General features: G+C 43.9%; 2 protein-coding genes across 4 annotated transcripts; one reads left to right on the top strand and one right to left on the bottom strand.

Annotated features, from left to right (window-relative positions):
* Positions 1-1,733: 1,733 nt before the first annotated feature.
* On the bottom strand, positions 1,734-9,397 carry tbc1d24 (TBC1 domain family, member 24). Its single transcript, XM_084040229.1, has 7 exons — positions 9,225-9,397; positions 5,806-6,908; positions 5,040-5,198; positions 4,519-4,582; positions 3,946-4,041; positions 3,113-3,359; positions 1,734-2,994 (listed from the first exon to the last, which is right to left on the bottom strand). Exons 2-7 carry the CDS (start codon positions 6,789-6,791, stop codon positions 2,840-2,842), a joined length of 1,707 nt encoding a protein of 568 aa, XP_083896355.1. The 5' UTR covers positions 6,792-6,908; positions 9,225-9,397; the 3' UTR covers positions 1,734-2,839.
* A 1,821-nt stretch (positions 9,398-11,218) lies between these two features.
* Positions 11,219-21,774, top strand: LOC311032740 (alpha-1,6-mannosylglycoprotein 6-beta-N-acetylglucosaminyltransferase B-like). 3 transcript variants are annotated; one of them, XM_084039736.1, is made up of 18 exons: positions 11,219-11,542; positions 12,645-12,700; positions 13,715-13,830; positions 14,884-15,016; positions 15,104-15,237; positions 17,174-17,238; positions 17,455-17,628; positions 17,700-17,867; positions 17,969-18,138; positions 18,345-18,476; positions 18,755-18,888; positions 19,792-19,922; positions 20,041-20,196; positions 20,459-20,605; positions 20,687-20,803; positions 20,916-20,990; positions 21,125-21,285; positions 21,388-21,774. In XM_084039736.1, exons 2-18 carry the CDS (start codon positions 12,675-12,677, stop codon positions 21,584-21,586), a joined length of 2,238 nt encoding a protein of 745 aa, XP_083895862.1. In that variant the 5' UTR covers positions 11,219-11,542; positions 12,645-12,674; the 3' UTR covers positions 21,587-21,774. The 3 variants fall into 3 exon arrangements, with proteins under 3 accessions (XP_083895862.1, XP_083895863.1, XP_083895861.1); XM_084039737.1 differs by lacking the exon at positions 11,219-11,542 and adding an exon at positions 12,166-12,220 and having other exon boundaries at positions 21,394-21,774; XM_084039735.1 differs by lacking the exon at positions 11,219-11,542 and adding an exon at positions 12,166-12,220.
* Positions 21,775-23,020: the final 1,246 nt, after the last annotated feature.

The raw sequence follows: 23,020 nt of genomic DNA, 5'->3' as shown, positions 1-23,020 counted from the left end.
AGGTTGCATTATGCAACACGATCATTTTTGAGGTGTGGATGATGCGTACGCGTGCAGTGATGCATTAATAACAAAAAAAGGTCACAATGAGTGAGATTTTCACTTGCTTTTCTCTTTCCCCGCTGAGTGAGCTAACACGCGTTGATTCCACGACTGACATTTGCAACCAGCTCATTTTGACAACATGCAGCAATACGATACATGTTGTCGTTTCCTATTTGTTTTGGGTAGATGGAGACAATGATGGAGGTGGATGCTCTTGTCATTGAGACTGTAAGAACACAGCATATTGGTATGGTCTCTGAGATGCTGTTTTAAGGAAGGGGAACTGTGTGAGAAACCCTCACAAGGTTATGATTCAGCATACTATTCAAGATGCACAGCAGAGCCACCAATCATTAATGTACACTATACTGTGATTTCAGAGCCAGATCCCTCAGTTTTACGTGGTTGTGGTGCTTGAATATAAGATCAGACAGAGTCCAACTCGGATTTGCGTTCGATCTAAAGGAAGTCCCTGAGCTAAGCTACTCTCAGAATTGCCTTTTTTCCCATATGGGCTTGTTTCAATGTGTGAACACACTCTCATTCTCAGATCTAAAGAACTCATTCCCAAATAATTCAAAACATGCCTTTAATCCTGCATTAATGGCAAATATTTGCTTTCTTATGTGACATAAGCTTTGAAGGACAGACAAGGCAGATTTGTAATCAGTCACACTGGGTGGAAGCTCATTGTTATATTCAGTCCGCAAAAACAAAATAATATTTGTCTGGATCTTCACAGTCGGCCTCTCAACGCCCCGTCTACAGCCTCTCGTTATCTGAGGGGGCGGGGGCTGTTCAAGGAGAGACCCATCTCAGTGTAGGGTTAAATACTTAAGCATCTTACGGCTTGAGGCTGAAAAGCATGGTTTTCAGGAGATGCGCCAGACCAACACCCAAAGGAGCAGCTAAATATAGACGTGCATGTGCGATTAGCAGAGTGTGAATCCTGAATGAAGAGCAAAGGCTTGGCAAGACGGAGTCAACGCCACTTACGGAAGAGAAGGAACCACTCCACCACTTTGTAAGAGTCATTTCTCTCCACGCAGGTGATGCCACACCCACTGCAAATTAATTGGCCGTTTTAATACAACTTTAATGTACATGGATGGGAGGAAGTCTGTTGCAACATTTGGACATTTAGGTGTGGTTGAAATTTAACATTAAAGGTCTATGACCTGCAGTCTGCAACACTATACAAATAGGCTTCTACAGATTTATTTGTGGGTATATCTGACTCATCTCTGCTAAACATTTTCCAGTCATGCCATTCACTGTCAGCTTCCACAAATCAGAGAAAAAAAATAGTGTGTATCAAGAAGTTCGTATGAGTGATTTAAGAGTCACATAGTTGGTGTTTTAGACCCAGACTTATCTAATGTAGGTATGAGTTAAAACTAAGATATTTCCCTACAGATCTTTCAACGTTTTATAATTGGAAACATACAGTTTGCATTCATATTTTGGTATAAATAGATGCACAGAAATACATTAAATAAAAGTAATTTTGTAAGCAGGCATGCTATCGGTCTCCACTAGAGCAGCATTAGCGGTCAGCTGACTTTCAAAAGGCATCTGGCAGACTCCTGTGAGAGTCTGAAGAAATGACCCTCTCTTTGTATGGACAGAGATGTGATAGATTTGGAAGAGAAGTAACGAGAAGCAAACAAAACAAGACCACATTGTTCTACTTCGAAGCATATTGCTGTATTTCCACATGAACACTTGTTAATCAATTGATCTTTCACTGGAGCACGAGTTTGAACATACAGATACAAACCAGACACTTTGCCAACAGGGGACAGTTTTGGACCTCTTTTGTTACTGTCTTCACACGAGAAAAGGACGGAAGTAGAAGGAAAAAGGGGAGAAGGATGAGCAAACTGCATTTGTATTCATTACTTGTAAACCAAAAAACACCTCACGTTTGTTTTTCTTTTAAAAAGTTTGATCACATGAATATTCATATACTTTACACGAGGAGGAACTGCCACTCATTTGTAAAGAAAGCTTTGACATGTGGTGCAAAAATGGCAACACTCAAATTCACCACCAATGTTAACAGACATTAACCACATCGACTGTTGAGCAGATCTCCCACAAACGTAGAGCAAATCAAAGAGGGGGGAAATGCGTACTTTTAGGACTGAAAACTTAGCTGACCTGGAACTTCACTACGTCGATCTTAGTTTCCGAACACTCAAAAAACACATCTCACCAAATCAACTCTTGACTTTACACATTTTTATCTTAAACCTTTATATAATATTCTTTACGGACTATAGAGATATACAGTAAATTTGGCAGACGACAGAACATAGAAGACTGAATGTACATTCAGAAATTCAACTGTTTCAGCTTAGCGTGGACAACATTAGCCGACAACATTTAAATTAAGTATCTTATATTGGCTTTATCTACGGTTGATCCTTCATGTTACCAGACACTTTCACATAGTTCGCACACCACAATACAAATCTGGAATTACAAAAATAAACAGAAAACAAAAATATCACATTTTTTGTTCACAAGCTGAAATTTCGATTAAACGGCATTCATAAATAAATTAATCTAATGAATTAATTTGCAGGACGGACTTAGTTCTGTTTGCATACCTGTGTCTCCTCTAATACTCTTCTGGACATTTTATTATCAAGGTTTTCTGCTTTTGTTGTTAAGGTGTTAAAATGTGTGCGTGGGAATTTGCACACGTTTCTATGCCTGTATGGATCTACATGTATGCATGTGTAGTGTGTGTGTGTGTGTGTGTGTGTGTGTGTGTGTGTGTACAACATTATGAGGCCATGGTGTCCTGGAAGCCCCACACTTCTAGCAGTGAAACCTGGAAGCTCTCAGCACACAGTGGCGGGTTGTCGAAGGTGGTGCACCGGCCCGTGCGCCCATGGTTGAGCTCGGAGTCGATGTAGAGAGCGTTGCCGTCGCCTCCCCCTGATCAGACACACAGTTTGTATATGTTAAGTACAACAACTGCATTTGTGCAGCTAAGGTGAAAGAGAAGATTTTGACATAAAAGCAAAATATGCAACAACAACAGTAATCCACTCACCCACTATGATGGAGTCAAAGTTGCCGGCCATGAACATGGAAGTGTTCTTGGAGTTAAGGTTGAAGTGGCGGGCAGAGAGAAAGGGCGACAGGTCTCCAGCAGGTTTCTCCGGCTGCTGTAAGCCATTGTTGTCTGAGTTTTGCCCCTCCGAGGAGGCTGTGTCTTCCTGGGCCTGAGTCTTGACGGAGGAGGCCAACTCAGGGTGGCGAATCACCACCCACTCATAGCGCTCGATCTCTGGCTTCAGCTAGGAAGGGAAACAGCCGCTCATTATCAATTACACAGCAGAGCATCACACAATTCATTTACAGACACAAAAAAAACACCGTCTGACAGACGACAGTCTTTGCCGACTGTCTCCGTTTTCTCCTGGTGTCAGGTGAGGACCAGGTCGGATAGAACTGGATCAGGTTTCGGGAGTTTTTCCGATCTGTGTGTGCTTACGATGTTTTCTGGCTCGGGCTGCCCACAGCTGTGCATCGACACAGATACCTGGTACATAATTCATACAGAAGGCGTTAGGGAGCCCGTGTGCTCAGCTATTTGCAGCCCAGGTGTTAGAACTGAAACTCAAAGAAGAAGTGCTACACACACGATGTGCGGTTGTGGGTGCCAGTGTGGTGAACTGCGACCCCAAATGGGAGGCTGACACACCGATGGGAGCCAGTGGCACTGAAATCAAGAACGTGTGAAAACAGTGTGGATGGTACCCTCTGGTGGCTATAGTGTGGCACTGCTCAAAATGAAAACTTCCTCCCTAGAAAATTAATTTTAATCAACCGAAAAAAGACAGATTAGAAACCAATAAATCAGGGTAGTAAACATGAACTCACCCTAAAGACAAAGCACTCCCCTGTGCCAAAGAAGCTCAGTTTGTTGCCTCCTCTCTTCCGTTCCTCCCAATCAGTTGACAGAAAGGCTCCACACACCTGAGGCAAAAAAAAATCCTTGTTTGATCATCTGCAATGGTTCCATTCTCAGAATGAGTTAATATATATTCATACTAGTGGAAGATTGCTTTGTGTAATCGGCCAACGTTCATGCTGAGATCTGTTCGGAGCATTATAATCTGATCATATGACACCTGTGTAATCATAACATCCGACACCAATTCAGAGAGCCCAAGACAAGAATGAAACCATGAGTCCATTTTGAAATGCACATATCTACAGTGGACCTTTCTAGTTATTGAAAAAGAAAAATCACTGCCCATATATACATACAGAAGTGTCTGTAGTACACACAATATAGCAATTTCTGCTCTTGTGGATTTTGTTGGCCAAACATGCTGCAGTTGGCACTTACATTTCTGCTCACACTGCATTTCCCCCATTTGACTGTTGTCCAAAATAGGAAGTATATTGAGACAGAAAGTAGTTCTGTGTGTGTGTGTGTGCGTTGCTTACATCACCATCTATGGTCCGGATGAGGAGCAGAGTGGGTTCATAGCCTTCACAATGCGAGTAGAATCTGGAGGGAAATGTAAAAATGTTGTTTAAATTATTGCAACTTACTTTATAAACACCAAATACTGAATCTAAGGATTCGACTTTTGGTTGGTAGGTAAGATTTATTAAAGCACATAAGCCTGTAAAGTAAGGCACTGTTTAAATATGTCACAACAATCTCAGTAATTGGCTTCTTAATTACTTTATTAAAGACTAATTACTTCTGCTCCACATTGCCGACCTGCTGGTTACTGCAGACAGTCTGCTCTGTATAAAGAATGAGTTTAAGTTTTTCTTGCTTTTGGCACGTTTTGTTTACATGTTTGCTTTCATGTTACAATATATACAGTATTTCCTTTCAGGCTGCTTGGCCATGAATAAAGTTCAAAAGACTCATGGCTAAAATGAGCATAGAAATGTAAATTGTGAGCAACAGCCAAACTGCATTCATTTGTTGGGGTGAGCCCCGGTCAGTGTACCTGTTCAGGCTGCAGCCATGGGTGGAGGTGGTGAAGAGGAGTTGCGGTTGGCACAGTGCAAAGCGCTCAGGAATCCACGACCAGATGTCCCGCATCTCCTTGGCGCTCACGATCTCAGAGGAGAAGGTGTCGGGGTTAAGTGCCAGCTGCACGTTCCGCCTGGAGACGGCCAGAAATACAGACACAGGAAGAGACACACAGTTGGTAACGCATACACCTTTAAGAGCAATTCCAATCAGGTGATGGTGTGAATATATACACGGTAATTATGCATGCATTTGAGTCCGGTGACACCGATCAATTACTTGATTATGCGATCATAGCGTTTGACCAAGAACGCATCTATTCTGAGAGGAAATGAGCATGCGTTGAAAGAAATAAGAGATGGATCGGGAAGAGTAGCACAGAAAAGAGAACCCACCTAGCACTGTGAAATAACCAATGTAGAAAACACAGGAGTGAGATGCAGATGAGACAGAAGATGGTGGATGGACAGACATGGCAGAAACCAAACAAAAAAGGAAACAAGAACACAATGTGAGACAATATTTAAAGAGCAAATTAAATCATTCCCAAGAGCATGTCAGAGTGTAACGCTTAAAAAGAACAGGACATACTTGCTATCGTCTCTTTAAAATGATATAAAATGTGGAGAGCTGAATATGAGATACTACTTTGACTTTAACTAGATGCAGCCTGATTTTTAAATAATGACAACAGAATGCAAACAATTCACCACAAATAAAAATGACATTATAGACTATACCGCTTCTGTTTGACAGTGATGCCTTTCTGCTGCAGGGACTTTTCATTGGTGAGATGCAGCAGGGTGATCTCCTTGCGGCTAAACATACGGATGGAGAAGGCCTTCTCTAGCAACTTGTCCGGGGTGACGGTGGAAGCGATGCCCTTGACGAAAGCTTGAATGTCCGCCCTTACTTTAGCTGAATCCTGCTGCTGGGTGGCCTGGCCTCCCTGGGCCCCTGCTTTATGCTTGCGATAGAACTTGAGCAAGGCTATAGCCACACGGAAAAGAACTTTGTAGCCCTCCACTAGGTAGACATCCAGGACCCTGACCATGTGGCTGAAAGGCAGGTCGCCCAACACCCAGTGCTGCCAGTCGGAGTAGACTTCGAGAACATCCTGGGCCGTGGCCACGATGAGTTTGTGGGCAGCTGTGCAGTACTTGTTGGCCAGGTCACCAAAAGTCATGCAGCTAGACTCATAGGCCAGGAAAGTCTGGTCCAGCAGTCGTTTGCCCGGTTCGTTGCAGGCCAGTATGCGGCTGATATGCTCAAAACACTGAGCTTCGTCTACGCTGAAGTGCAGGAGCAATGAAGTAACGGCCGGTAGTGACGGGCAGTGGGAGATGTCTGGGAACTGTCCAGCCACGCAGTTGATAATCTGATGGGCCGAGCCTACTGCCTCTGCCTTTAGGCAGTACCGTGGAAGAGGACTTCCATCCACAAACTCTGGAAGTGGGATTTGGGAGGAGGGCTTCTTAGTGGCTGCATCTCCCATAATGTCACGATAGACTTCTGCGTCTGGGGTGACTGTACGACAGGGAATACCTTTGATGAGCTGCTGGTAGACTTGTGCCCGTAGTTTGTGGTTTTTGGCCCAGTAACCTTGCCGAGCCATCTGTTTGAACTCTTTTAGGTCTTTACAGTCTACCTTGGTGGGCCCGCTGCTCTGGGCCAGATCTCCCATCTGGTTCCAGTCCACAAAGCTGCCATGGTCTTCGTCGGCCATGATGCAGGGAACTTGCTGGACCGGCTAAGTGGGAAGAGCGGCGGGACGCTTTGGAGTATTGTTAACCTTCTGTCCTCCACACAGCAGCTTGTTTTTCTTAACTGTCCATGATGGTTACTGAAAGACACAAATAATTCACTGTCAGCTGCACCGGAGCATCAAACACTGAGCTCTTTTTGTGCCAAAAGCTCTTTGGCCTACAAACCCTCTAAAACAGGCCTGGTAAATTCCGACATGCATAAATATCTTAACGTCTTAGACCATGATATCAATTAGTTGAGGATAATACATTAATTTGTGAAGTAGACTTGCAACAAGTTAAAAGGGATGCATTACGAAATGAGCACAGTAAATCTGTACTGTAAAACAACATTAGCAAATTTGTCTAATCAGATTAATGTTTGTTAAGATCTTCAAATGGAATAGAGCACAGCCTACATCATGCATTTCATCTGAAGGGTAAACAAGTCAACCCGTAGCTTGAATGGAATGCAGTCCAAGGCTATCTTAGTGATACCATGACAGTCGCAAAACAACTTCAGACGTCCTGTCATGCACACATATATGGTAGACGGATTTAATTTGCCAGGCCAAGTTTGATATTAAAGCAACTTAACTGGCATCTCTGGTGGTAAGGGAAACTATTTTTTTTTTTGCATGCTGTAAAAGTCCACTATTTTTAAATACACAGTGATACAATAATCAGATAATTTCCTGCAACACAGAGATGCACGTCCAAAGATCGTGAGCAATATACGATATACTGAGAATAATCATCGCACTTCTTCGAGTCACGTAACACTGTTTTTCCAACAAGTCACATGGATATGCATGTCCAAAGACCACTTACAATATACTTAAAATGACGGTCATAAAATCAGCGGAACATTGCCTTCCAACAAGTCACATGGAGGTACATACCGATAAATTACTGCATGTAAAACTGGACGCATTTATGGCGGGTCCGGAGAGAGTGTCTTTGAGGGTATAATAACCTCAACGCTGCGACCTTTGACACAGAAATTAGTCTGTCAAATGTAGGACTGGAATCCAAACCAGTAAAAGAAGCTGAATTGACCAAAGGCCTTTTTTTTTTTTTTTATATTTTATGAATTAAACACATTCTCAGAATCAGGCAAAGCCAGGTCTGAGAATGGAGGTCTCTTCCAACACACTCAACCCACACTTAGACAATGGGACTTGGGGTAGGATGCCAAACCCAACAAGCTTAGGTCTCATTAGGGTTTAACAGCGCTGATCATTTAAACTTGGACCACTTACCCTGTGACAACAAATTGACTTTGCATACTGCAGAGGAAGGCTGGACACGAATAACAGGCGTCCAAATGGTGAATGGATGCTAATTTGAATAATCCATTTGTTATTTTAATCAGACTTAATTCTTTTTCTTTGCTCTGTTTTTGCTATTATTTGTCTGACAAATGAGCAAATCATGCATGTAAATAGGCAAAAAAATATGGTTTTGGACCTGCAGAGTTGAATAGTATCCTGCCAATATGGCTGCTCTAATGTTATGAAAATTGCTCATACAGTAAGACACCTGTGCTCATCCTGAAAACAGGATATGCTACTTAAACAATGCCTTTGCACAGCCTATAGCTCTACACTGGACAACAATATATGAGAACTACTCCACTCGTCCATTGCAAATCAAAATGTAATACTTGAGGTGCAGAATGGAGAAGGAAGCTGGCGTACACATTCAACCGTACATGAATGCATAGGGTGAGGGGACGTTGCTGCAGGCGAATCTAGGATTTAAATGTGTCTCTAGGAGGCTAAGACACATACATTATCCCGGCAATAGCTAAGGTTACAGCGTCCGCCACCTGAGTGCTTCATAACATCACAGTATCTGCGGGTGTATTTGTGTCGTCACACGGCAGAATGACGCAAATGCACGCAAAAGGTGCAACTCAACCGCGTTTAACGTTAGTTAGCCGGCGGAGGCGAGTCGCAGGGTGTTTAACATTACCGCCCGAGTAAATCTGATACTCCCTTTTCCTTTCACACTTGCCAAGTTAGCACCGCTAGCGTTAGCTAGCCGCGAGCTGCCGCCTGTCAGTGCACGTAAGAAGCTAGCGAAACCTTAACAGGACACGCAAAACTAGCAGCCAGACAGCATAAAACACGCAGAGACGAAGCCGTGCAAATGTCGCCAGAGACAGAAACCAGCCCGGTAAAACGCGTTGGCTAACGTTGCTGCATCGGCTAGCACGAATGTTTACCAACCACAAATGCATTTTTTGGAGAGATGTCAGCTTGAATTCGTGTGGGGGGGAAAAACAAGCGAAGCATCTGAAACACAAAGTCGGTGACCGGGGTCGCGAATTATCCTCCACCACATTAAAACCTACAACTGGTAAGCAAACGATAGATAACAGACAACAAGTAAACCGGCGTTACCCTTACCTGGATGGGAGATGTCTTGAGACGTGAGGCACTATTCATATTAAGTTGCCTCGGGCATGCGCAGTGGCTCCAACCTCGGTCACGGTCCGCGTCTGTGAGCGCGCAGCTGGAGCCGCGCTGAGGGGCTCAGGTGGGCTGGTTCCATAGACACGGGTTACAGCCACTTCTCTGCGCGCTCCCGTCAATTCACAGGAAGACTGTTTGACTATTTATATAGAGCAAATGAAGAAATAACAACCAGACTACATGATGATAAGTCATGATGTACTCTACACATCAACTAGGCCTACTTATACACAACCATCCACACACTTCCATGACATCCATCCATTATCTATGGAGGTTATGGTGACACATACTGGAATATTATAGGAATCTAGTGCACCAAACACAAATATTAGCCTCTTTCAGTCATGGTTTATCTCTAGAAGCCACTTAAAATGCTCTACCATAGGTTGCATGACGGATCACTGTGTCTCTTTTTCTTGTTTACTTGCAGAGTTGCTCTGTCAAATAAGTGAAGGCACTGGGACAGGACAGGAAGTACCCTAGCGAGGGGGACAAGCACTGCCTTTGTACTGAAAGCGACAGCCAAAATACAACACATGATAACCATTAGTGCTAATTAAATTGTGGAGCCACCATTGCCTGCCTAAACAACTCAGGGTAAAATGTTATTCAGCCTTGTTTTGTCCCTTTATAATCACCACTGATGTTTTTCATGTCCTCGTTTGTGACCTTCTCTGCACCGCAATGACCATGAAAGATTTCCCCACCCAAATAATAGCCATCCCCATCTCAGCGTGACCTATTCGTGATATTGTTTGTGTTTTTGTCCCTCTTGAAGATGTTCCTCATAGCCAAAGTGGCATCCGCATCCTCTGACAACTTTAAACAGCTTAATCAATTTGGCACTAAAGTGTGTAGGAAAGGAGAGAGCAAGTCACCGTGTCACATGACCATGACGATAATCTCCAGGAACTCAGTACGATGATTTAACATTTCATTTGTCTGGGAGTGACTATGACGGGGATTTGAGGAAAAGAAGAAAGAAAAAGAAAAGTAAGTATGAAAGGTGGTCAGTGAGTGTGTGTATCATAGTGTGTGTGTGTGTGTGTGTGTGTGTATCATAGTGTGTATGTTTGTGTGTGTGTGAGTGAGAGAGAGAGAGAGAGACAAACAGATGGGTGTAAAGCCAGTAAGCCTGTAGGTCCTAGCTTATGGAGGTTTATGCTCATCAAATCCTGCTGCTCCCTCACACTGCGTGACATCAGTCCAGTAACGCCACGCTCCTAATGTACATGTTCAGAGGCACGGACGTGCACACAGACTTGTTGACCAACACTTGACATACATGGTGTATGTATTACATCTAAGACAACACAGAACCAGGAACTGAAGCACTTATTTGTCAAATGGTAAGAACAGGAGCACACAAGCAAATTAAGATGTACGTTTTGCATTAAAAAAAATCCCCCTGTGGGCTGAATGTGCAATTCTATTGTTCTATTTAAGCAACTGTCCTTGAACAATAATCTGCAGCTGTCCTATTTGTACTGTGCAGCAGTAAAGCCTAAATAAAGATTTATCCACAAAAAACTGAATGGATGCTAATTTGAATAATACATTTGTTATTTAAGTCGGACTTAATTACTTTTCTTAGCTCTATTTTTTGCTTCCGTTTGCCTCACAAATGAGCAAAACATGCATAAATAAGCAAGCGGGAGTGTTATATGTTAGAGACATTGATTTGTTTATTGATAAAACATCATCAAGTGATATTCAACAACTAAAATAATCTTTACCCGGTGCTCTTGATGTCATATCCTATGAGCTGTAGAGTCTAATTGCAGCCAGGAAACCACTCACCTCAACTCACTGTCAGCCAATCAGCATCCGACGCTGCGGCCGCGTAGTTGAGGCGTCGTGGGCGTGACATCTGTGCTCTTAAGTCGACTGCTAATTGTGTTCGTGGCCTACTTTGTAAGAATTCGGTGCACTCCCCGTTCATCTGATTCAGTGTCCTACCATTCTCCATCCAACGCTATGCTGTTAACGAGTTAAGTGGTCGGGAAACTTTGGGCATGAGTCATGACACTGTGCTCTGCGGTCCTCCTCATTAGGCTACTGTAGCATGTTCATCAGCATGTCCTTCTCAGAAACCGTGTTTATTTGTGTGGAATTTGAGGGCCTTGTTGGATTTGTTTTAGTGCTCTAAGGAAGCATTTGTGGTTCAGCTGGATTTCCTGTTCTTATTTTGCATTCCAGGACCAGTTCTGGTCTGCAAGAACACCCTGGTACTACGGCGCCCTCCTCAGGTACCTGGGAGATCTGTAGTTGACCTGTGTGGCTTTTCCACTCCTTTCCAATTTTGCCTCGACTAAAAAATAAAATTGAGGCTCAGTCAAACATACTTTTCTTTCAAAAAATGTGAGACCCTTTAATAGCTGAACTTTCTCTCCCATGAACTACAACTCTGTTACAACACAGAACTACTTAATTGTTATATATAAAGTTATTTTCTTGGGTCTATTATTACGCTTACTAATGTTAGCGTAATTAAATTTGTACTGTCTTTTGTCTGTATTGTGTCATTCAGTGCCAGGGGTTTGCACCATTTGAGCTATTTAAATGAGCTCCCTGCTTGAGTATCAATTCACAACCACGGCTTAAGTCTAGCCGGTGGGACTGAAAGAAACTGTGTCACCCAATAGCGTGGGCTCCATTGTATCTGTGAAAGGCCTAAGCAGCACTCTGGGTATTGTTTTCTGTTAAGGGGAGTCAGGTTACCTTGGCAACCGCAGGATGCCTGCCCATAGGCCCTGAGAAAGAGAAAAGGCACGGCCAGAGAAGGAGGGAAAGAAAGCGAAAGGGGACAAAAAAGGAGGCAAGATACTTCCTCGCCCCAACTTCATTTCTTTTTTTTTTCCTTTTTAGCTTTTGCTTTTTTTGAAAAAAAGGCCCGATGGTTGCCAGTGGGTTGGAGACCCAAGGAGGTGAGGATGTGTGTGGTTGTTCATGTGCTTGGTTTGTCCCGTATTGACATCTCTGTGTCCGTCTCTCACTGACACACAACAGTCGGTTGGTTTTTGTCCGGGTTCAGTGTTTCTGTCAGTGGAATGAACATGTTGAACACACCCGTAGAAAGACCACAGGCTGAAAAGGCTTTCATGGCCAGTCATGCTGGCAAACAGCATTACTTGAACTCTATTTATGCCTTCAGACTTTATTGACGCAACTCATGTGGAAAGTGTGACCATTCATTTGCAATATAAAGAAGCTACAATAGCGCTTAAACAGCAAATATGCGAGTGGAAAATTTAACAGTAGTGCAATTTGTTTTCTCTGCTCAAGACAACTATACAACTATTACTGAGCATGTTGAACTTACCGGGATGTTCGATATCTTTGTTTTGACAGTGAGATCCAGCATCCCGTAAACGGAGGGCCATGCATGTTGCACTGCGGCCACGCAGGTAAAGCTCATCGTTAGATCCTCGGCCAATCAGTGGCCAGGATGTATGTGTAATTAACCTCATCCACGCCAGCCCCTGCAGTGTTCACTGCCATTGTGCTTTACTTACTTTAGCTGCCTAAAGTATTGTATTTGTCACTATTTTGACAGGTGACTGGTCTGAGTGGCACCTCACACACAATGTTAGGCTTGTCGACAAAGCACCGCACAAAGATTAATTGGTTATGTTTATAACCTGCCTATTATGTGGAGCTTGATCTCCCCAGCGTGTGACAGAATTCTGATTTAATGTGATCTACTGATCCTGTTCAGCTTTTCCATACTTTATATGCTCTTAGACGTGATATTTTGATGAGTGCTCTCACAACTCTGATGAAATGCAGATGATAGGCCACGCCACGCCACGCTTCTCTGGGCAGGCGTCGGTGAGAGCAAAGTAATATACTTTTATTATTATTATTACTCACCTAAACGGACGCTGGGATATTTGTCTTTACGTGAAGTTATGGAACAATTTTGTTCCTCACAATCTCAATGTATTTGTCATCAGATAAGATCTTAAAATCAAATTATATGAAGTTAAAAGAAGATGTAATTAGTCGGTTATGTTCCAAACATTAACGGGTGGCCTCTCATGTTAAGTGTTGTTTACTTGACTGCATGCTGTCTGTCTCATTAAAGAAATTATGTGGAAAATTGGGCCAATATAACTTATTTTTTCTGTAAAAAAAGGGGGGGGGGGGGGGGAATCAGCTCAGCTTGTAGCTCTAGTTAATTAAATGGATGCATTTTTAAATTGTTAGCTCAAAGTAATGGATAAATGCTTGAAACTTGAAGCTTCTGCCACTCAAAGGTAGAAGTACTAAAGTGACCGTAATATTAACAGTTTAATTACATAAAAAATACTGTAACTAAATCCAGTTACAATTTGTGTTAGTGTGTACTTCCTAGGGTGTAACCTTGTATTGGTTGCTGTAGCATTTCTGGAGGTTTCTCTGTTTATTGTGCCCTCTAGTGGTTGCCTGGTGCTCTGTCTCTGCCTGTCTGTGTTCACCCTGCTGCTGCAGAGTCTCTGGGTGCCAGAGGAGATGACCAGGGATGAACCTGCTGGGAGGTCACCTGAGGAACAAGGTCACACACACACACACACACACACACACACACACACACACACAATAATAAATCAGGTTATTATTATTACATTTTTTACCAGTTAACAATGTGACTTTCAGGTAATTTTGACCCAAAGAAAATATTATAACCTTTTTTTGTACAGCTTATATGAATAAATAAATAAAAATCTGTATAAACATGAATAAATGCCAAATTTAACTTTTTCTAATGATGGGGTCAAGCTAGGAAAATCATTAAATTTCAAGTTGAAAATATACCGGTAATTTAGAGGATATTTTTCTGCTGTTAAACACAAACGTTAAGATAGAACAAACATATTTTTGTGGAAGGAAAATCAGAGGACTTCTTAATCTAAATATCCTGATCCTTTTCTTCTCAAATTCTAGGAACCCACCATGACTTGTGTACAAAGAGCCACCCAGCAGTGGTTGAGTTGGAAAAAGTACCACAGGTTAAAGCTTCCCCCAATGAGATCCTTACTTTGACCTCAAGCAGCCCTAACGTCACAGCAACCCCCCAATATAACACTCAATATCTCAATATTCCTCATTCACTGGCAGCACAACTGTAAACAGTGCTCCGTGCCTCATGTTTCAATCAAGGCATCCACGACCTGCCATCTCAAACAGCTCATTCTAAGCCCCTCCAGCAGGCTTTTAAAACACACATTCACTGTTTTTACAGTTCTGGTACGTCGGCTAACTACACGTGGCTCACAGAGTTTTCATTTAATATTGTTTAACAGCAGAAAATAGAAGCAGCAACCCACGTTTTCAAGTTTTATGGCAAAATTGCGAACGAAGACGGAAATCAAGCTAAATGGTGCTGCTTGTGAATAGCCTGAGGTCAGCGATTTGAGCTTCCCTTTCGACCATGAAGGTCTCCGTATAAAACACTCAGCCGCAGCTCAGATCAGAAGAGAAAAAGCATTACGTCCCCATGCTGTTACACATGACATAATACGCAGCATTACTACTTAAACATTATGATAGGGCGTAGCGTATAACACTGTGCATACATGACACAGGTCGTAAATGCTTTATGTCACAGGTCAACGGGGTCTCGGCTTTCATAGGCTGGCTCTCCGCTTGGAGGCTTTGAGTACTCAGGTGCAGAGGCTGAGCAGGGAGAGAGGACGGGTCGACCAGCTGACCGGAGACGAGCTCAGCCTGTTGCTGCAGAGGTATCCGCAGTCTAAACACAGCAACAACAGAATAAAGCTCGTGGCGTTTGATCGCACGGCGCGGTTACACGTTGGTTTGTTTTCCAGCTTTGCACGGGATCAGCGAGGCTTAGCCCGCTTGGTGGAGACGGAGCTGAAGAGAGTGTCTCAGAGGCTTGACCGGCTCAGCCGTCATCAAGGCCGTCACCGTCAGGCTCCCACGCCATCACATGACCTCACAGGTGAAGCCCCGCCCAGACCCATCACATGTCATTTGTCTTCATTGATTTGTGTTATTTCATTACTTTAGGGGAAGTTTTTGCTGTGGGAATGCACAAACTTTTTTATATCAGAATAATTTCTGATTGTATAAGAATAATCGTATTACATGACATTAAAACTGCACACTACATGCTCATTATTACAGTGATAATTAAGGAAGCTAAACACACAACAGGGAAATGCATTTTTAAGACATGCAGCTCACAATGTATTATTGGCATTTACTTAATTGAAATAATATGATCATGACCATTCATTTCATGTTTTTAGCAAATTTGTATTTTATCCATCTTATTGTTTTTAGCAGCATTTTATATTATGGAAGGTGATTGCAGCAGATTCGTGGCACAGAGGAGGCCTTGGGTGATAGCTTTCGGGTCGCCGCCCATTTATTGTCCAAAACAGTCATTAATAATATTATAATAATCATAAATAAATGTGATTTATTTTGTGTATTTATGTATTGCCTCGCAGGCCTGAGGTTCCCCCTCCCCTGATCTATGGAGTTTAAATTAAAGTCTGACAGGTGTATTAGGCTATTAGATGCAAATCTTTCCTCGTTTAGCTTTAATTTTACAATGCACCTTGCTAAAAGCAGTTCATTGTCCAAACTAAACAGACATTTTAGGGTTTGTTCCAGTTTTAATATGCTTTGACATTCTGGCCTCCCCAAATGAATACACTCTCCCTTACTTGCATGTTGCCAGCTCCAATAATTGCAAGCTTTTCTGTGGTTTACTGCAGCGGTAGTGTGATACTCTGAGCCTAATGCACCCGTCGCAGCCTCGGTAGAGCTTAACCACACAGTGAAATTAACAAGCTGTGATAATGGAGGGTGTGAATAGTGGGGTTAAAGGGCAGTGGGTGCAGGTGGTTATGGAGGATGAAGTCCTTGAATAGAAGTTTAACAAGTCCCTCAGAGCCAGTGCTGATCAACCGGCCGTGGGGAGGGGGAAAAAGTTTACATTTACACTACGACCCTCACGAGAGGTGTCAGGTGAGCGTCGGTTACGCACCTGGGTTGGCACACGAGGGTGTGTGTGTGTGTGTTTGTGGGAGGGGGGGGGGGGGATTTGTGGCTACATGCCACATCGCTCCCTGAAAAAGGGAATTCATAAAGCATGGGGCCACACAGACACCGTACAGTGCATACATGAGGGTACACACTAGTCAACACACACACACACACACACACACACACACACACATGCCACCCGCATACGCAGCCACTTCCCCATCACTAGCCTGTTCGCCCCTTCACCCTCCGCCTCTCACATTACCTCACACCCATAAAATACCACCGAATTACCCAGGAGTCCTTTCATCAACTTGTCTACTCGTACTCTTGTTTTTGCAGAGGGAGCACTTTTTTTTCTTTTTTTTTGCTGCGCTCGTAAAGCATATCACTGTTTTTAGGCTTCCACACCTTCGCTCTGGGTTTTCTTATCTTTTTTTCTGTTTTACTATGTTGTTTTACACAGTCGTGGACTGTGTATTTTGGCAAGCACCAGCATTGTAAAAGGGTACGTTTGGTAGGAGGCAGGTGTGTCAGGTGTGTGTGAGTGTGTGTGTGCGTTCCTTCCAGTTGATTGACATTGGCTAAAGATGGTGGGAGCCTTACGGGAAAGGGCCTCTGAGAACACACTGCCTCTACTCTAATGCCTCTTACATGCATGGCAGCCCAACACGCCGCGCTGATGGCTGCTATTCATTGGGAACATTTCAGTCGAGAGGTTGTATATCAAAGTTATTATCCGCTGTTCTTCATTACCCACGTTTGAGTATGCTCCACAATGTGCTTTTTGTTACCAAAGCCAGGATTGTGGAATAATGATGCATTTCAAAAATAGTCCATAGTTAAGAAAAACCAGCAGACGGCTTATATCTCACCCACAGGGCCCGGCGAGAAGTGTGAAGTGCCAATGGATCGTGCGTATCCGGTGTGTGCGGAGAAAGTGGAGGTGAGAAAGTGGAAATATATGTGGTAGCGTGAACTTAACGGCTCTGTACGTGCACCGTTATGGACTTAAAGTTTTAAGTTTGAGATTTAGTTCCCCTGTTTATGAGCTGGATATGGAAATGCCGCTGGGTGCTAGCGTGTACGATATATCGTATGTTATTTAGTATGGACAAAAAATGTTATTTTTGGCTGATTTTCACATCTGTGTGTCTGGCAGTTCCTGCGTGCCCGTTGGCAGTCAGACCCCTGTTACGCTTTTTATGGGGTGGATGGTACAACCTGCTCCATACTGACATACCTGAGTCAAATAGAGGACTTTTGTCCCCATCGTCTCGGAGGAAACCACTCGCCGATGCCGTGGCAACAGAAAGCTCCCTCTAACACGGAGAAGGTGCAAAACACTACTCTCAGCAGATGCACACTTTGCACCGCCGTCTTGTCTCACACCGTGATTGTACGCAGGCTGAACTACGGACAACTCTGAGCCCGCTGTATGAGGTCATCGGCAACAACAGCGGTCCTGCCGTAAACTTCATCCGGTCCAGAGTGGAAAGGATGTCTGAACGGTGGACGCAGGCGGCTCTGAGGATGAAGCAGAGCGGCAACAGGACAGTCTCCACTCAGATGAGGGTACATTTCTTTATATTAAAAATATTTTTAAGCATGAACCGGTTCCTTGACTTAACTGCCATCTATTGGACTTCATAACGTCCTCACCTCCTCACCCCCAGGTGCTGCTTTATCCCGGTGCCCTGGCTGGGAGTGTTGGCCGGCACTTTGAGGCCCTGGTGGAGAGAGGGGGTCCCCTAGGGGAGCTGGTCCAGTGGGCCGACCTCGGTGCCTGTCTGACAATCCTGGGACACGACTTAACCTTCAGCACCTCACAGCAACAACTCCACAGGTTGGCACCACTTTCATGTACCACTAGTGACTTTCATCCTACACGGAATATTGAGTGTATTTGGAAAGTGCTGATTACAAATATGAACAAAAATGATGCATTTGGATTCGGGCGTCTGGTCTGTGATAACTTCACACTGAAGCGATGAAAAGCTCAGTTCTGAATGAGCAATTCATGGCGTGACGGCATGTTTATTGTGATTCCAGCCTGATAGGTGCTGCACCAGGCCGAGGAAGTTGTCCAATCCAGATGCCCCTGACCTTTGACCTTATCTACACTGACTACCACGGCCTTGCTCACCTCCAAGGCGCCATGGGACTGGCCTTCATGCATTACCGGTACAAACATATAACCACCAAATACATCATTGTGTCTATATTCTCTGAATAAAAGTTTCTTTAGTTGCTTTATTTTACATTCAGACAGTTTTAGATTTTTCTTCAATGAGCCACAAATGTGTTTCATGTTAACAATGTAGATAAAACGATGGATAAACCTACTTCATTTTTTTCTTTAACTAAAAGACCAGACAATAAATTTGCATGTTTGCACTACACTATATGTATTAATGTAAGATACATTTTGTGACTAACAATTTCTTAAAAAATGATTCCAGGTGTCGCTTCAGAATCCTGGACTCCTTTGGCACCGAGCCGGCCTTTAACTTGGGGAGTTATGCACGTAGCCATGGATATAAAACCCTGTGGGGTAGCTGGGGTCTGCAACCTCTGCAATACATGACCATGTTCCGTAAGTCCTGCGTGTGTATTTGTCCACGTGTGTAATCTGTAATCGTGGGAATGATGTCAACGGTGATTCAGAAAACGTACCACTCAACACATTTCCAGACATATTTATATCTCGCTGCCGCAGCACTGATCCTTCACATACACCCCTCTAAGCGTCATTCTAGGTGAAAATTAATAGCCGAGGTTAAATAAACTCGGTGCCCAGACAGAGCCTTCATTCCAACACCTCCTCCCTGTCGTCTTTCCCACCCTGCCGGGAGATGGAGGCAAGCTGGCCGCGCTGGGCCGAGAGCCACTCTTCCCGGGCCGGGAACGCTGTTTATTTGTCCTGCTGAGGGGGGAGACGGGGATGGATCTTAGCTGATGAGACGAGAAAGAGAGGAAGGAAATGGAAAGACGAGAAAGAAGCTTGAGAAAAGAGTGGGCGGGCGTCCATGCTTCTGTTTTGAAATGATGTGAGGAGGACGGTGGAGAGAAGGATGCGAGAAGCAGGAGAAGCAGAACACTGACTCCCTCTCAAACCCCCACATGTTGCATATCTCTGCTAATCTGACAGTTGAGTCTAGACAGGTGTAAGACACAAATGGAGCTACAAGTGAGCCAGGAGGAAATGATGGGCTGCTGTACGGGTGAATGAGAGGAGATTTGGCAAAAGTCTTTTAAACAAGTAGCTTGAGACACTCACACACACGCACATACAAATAGTAGAGCTCAATGTGACGCTTGCACACACGGCGGCACATTCCTAGTAAAGTAAATACTCATCTTTCACACCTTCTGCAGTGTGTCAGTGGGCATCAGGGTGGCAGCTGCCTATCAGCCGGACGCTAACCTCTCGTTTTCTTCAACAGACGATTTACAGAATTTTAATCTCAGCTGTTATTCATCTGTAATATTTCTCTAGCTCATACTCCCGATAACTCCTTCCTGGGCTTTGTGAGTGAGGAGGCGGCGACGGAGGAAGAGCCGGAGCTAGGTGCCTACAGGAAAGACCGGATAGCGGTTGTCTACGGCAAACAGGACTACATGTGGCAGGTATGGTGACCAAAACGGGAACAGCACATACTGTACGTATGAGAGGCTGGGAGTTAGCAATAAACCTGTCAAATATGTATTGTGGTCTTCAGTTGCTGTATGTGTGTGTATATGCCAGGGTAAATCTGAGTATGTGGAGGTGATCAGTGAAGAGATGGAGACCCACGCTACAGTCTACCAGCCTCCAGGACTCGCCTCCAATCTGCCCGGCTCGGTCCGAAACCACGGCCTGCTGCCTCAGGAACGCTTCCTACGACTTCTCCGCCGGGCCAAGGTCACTAATGTGCACTTTTACTTTTTTAACGTAATATTTGTGTTTTTAGATTTTCTTTTATATAGTCATGTTGTTCTATCTATCTTTCTATCTCACATAAGAGTCAGAGGAATTTGAATCTTCTAAGATCACCAAGTAGATTATCACTGTGACACGATCATGTTGGAGAGAATTTTGGGTCCCATATTGATCGCTGTCCTCCTATGCTTTCCTGTCCTGTCTCGTTTAAATGACTGATCCTCATCACACACTTCCCTCTCAGGTGTTTGTGGGTCTCGGGTTCCCCTATGAGGGTCCAGCTCCCATTGAGGCAGTATCCCTGGGCTGTGTCTTCCTGCAGCCACGATTTCACCCGCCGCACTCATCCGAAAACAATGCTTTCTACAAAGGCAAGCCCACCACAAGACAGGTACGCACCCAGTTATAACAAACCATTGTACATCAATTTTTAGATCATAAATAACTAATAGTAAATAACGTTGGCTCACAGATCTCCTCCCAGCACCCGTACGCTGAGAGTTTCATCGGCAAACCTCACGTGTGGACTGTAGATGTGACCAACAAGACGGACGTGAGGGAGGCGGTCCGAGCCATCCTACGCACAGAGGTGGTGACTAGAGAACCAGAACTATACTACACATACATATACACACCTTACAATCATATACGCTTCAGTTACAGCAGCGATGGATAAAAAGAACATATGTATGTTTTTGCAGGTGAAGCCTTTCACCCCCCGAGAGCTCACTTGCGAGGGAATGCTAGAGAGGGTTGGTGGTTATATCGCTCACCAGGTACTAACATGTATCCACTCAGACTTTGTTGCTCTGACTCTGACGTGGCCTGACCTTAATCTCCAAAATAAGTGAATTTCATGAGAGTTTTTCTCTTTCTATCGTCACCTTTCTTTTCTCTTGAATCCCTCCAGAATTTCTGCAGTAAATCTGTCCCTACTTGGCCACCAGGAAGTGCTCTTAGGGTGCACCTGGGTCCCCTTGGTCAGTCATGTGCAAGTGTGTGTCGACGGTCCTCCCTCGTGTGTGAGCCGGCTCTGTTTCACCATTTAAACAACCCCGCTGCGTTCACCAGGTGAGAAATCAGCAGCTTTACAAATTCAGAGCTGTGAAAATGCCCATGAAAGAGCCTTTATATTGTGTGTGAGCTCACGTTTACACTTTCGTCATTTTGGAGACTCAGGATAGGCTGCTCCAGCATGGCTCAGGAAGACAACCACCTGTTCCCTTCCTACAGCCCTTGGGGCCGACACTGCGGCCTTCAGCAGGAGCCTCTGCTGTTCAGCTGCGCCGGCTCCGACCCCTCTCAGCGCAGACTGTGTCCCTGCAGAGCCCACCTACCTGGACAGGTGGCGCTGTGCCCCGACTGCCTCTAAACAAAAACTGTGAAATCGCTCAGGAAAAAGAGGGAAGGGAAGAGGAAGAAGGTGATATGATGAAGAAAGCACCAAAGAGCCATCTGCAGTACATAATGCACAGGTGACAAATTGATCGCGACCAAAGAGAGCCAGCTTTCCTGCCACTGGTCCTGTTGGTGGATCTCATTATCATCATTTTATTATCATGTGCATCATCTGAATCACTTCAGTCAGCATCGCATGCTCTTTATTTTTCACGCTATGTTGTTGTGTTTAAAGAGAAAAGTGTTTAAAGTTTACTTTTGAGGAATTCAAATATGTGCATCCACTTTCTAGATTTGTCCAAAAAAGTATTTTTTTTTATGACAGTTATTACTCAGGAACCACAAAATTAATGATTGTCATTTCAAGTGTTTAAAGCAGAGGTCTTCAACAGGGGGTCCAGGACCCCCAGGGGGTCCGCAGAGTTACTGCAGGGGGTCCCTGAAATTATGTGATCCCAAACTTTTTTTCTTCCAAAAATATAAATATGTCCAAAATATACCGTAACATAAATACAACCTACATAAATCTTCCTGTTTGTTTAATATTATGTTGAGAAAGTGTGATGTAGAAATGCCAAAATAGAATTAAAATATTAAATCTGTCAACAATTATTATTTTAACGGATTAGCATTGTATACATAGTACTGTTATACACGGCACTATAGGCTGCACTACACATTATTATTGGCCCGGTTTAATAAAAAACACAGTTTTATACGATATGTAATATGGTATTAAATTGGGTCACTATAAGCCTTGGGGGTCCTTGGCCTGAAAACATTGAAGACCTCTGTTTTGAAGTGTTAAAGAGTGATGAATTTAAGGGCCAGTGTCTCGTGGTGCACAATAAAAATCCCTATTTTTGTAGCTTTTCCTCCGTCTTAAGCAAACAGTCTCGAATTCTGAAGGCGAGATGCAGTTCAGGGAAAAGGTGTTTAGGTGTATTTCAATGAACGATAGTATGAAGTGGCACTCATGACTCCAAAAGCCATTTAATTCTCTTCGCCTGCTCCAGATTACAGTGCGGTGCACTTCAATGTCATGCTGAATACATATCTAATGATCCGTTTGCCTACAGTAATGTATCACGCCGGTCAGCGTTGCATGGGATTACCACTCATGTAACCCCTCAATGCATTTGCTGGCTGCAAATATTAGCCAGGGCCTCGGAGGAGAGCGGGTGACAGCCTAAGTGATGAGGCTCATTATCTGAGTGAATCATGGATAACCTTCGCATGCCTTTGGGAGGTCATAGCCATATGACCATGATTATACTGTCATATAAACCGCTGGTTCCCAACCGTCTTTGACTAAGGAAACCCCCTCAGCTCTGTTTAAAAGCCGTGCACCCCACCAGTATAGGCAGAACCTCATTGTTTGTCTTTGAAACGCATATTTTGCGTCATT

This window comes from Eutrigla gurnardus (assembly GCF_963514095.1).
Source record: "Eutrigla gurnardus genome assembly, chromosome: 22".
Taxonomy (NCBI): Eukaryota; Metazoa; Chordata; class Actinopteri; order Perciformes; family Triglidae; genus Eutrigla; species Eutrigla gurnardus.
Note: the sequence above shows the minus strand (reverse complement) of the source record. Positions and strands in the feature narration are given on the sequence as shown.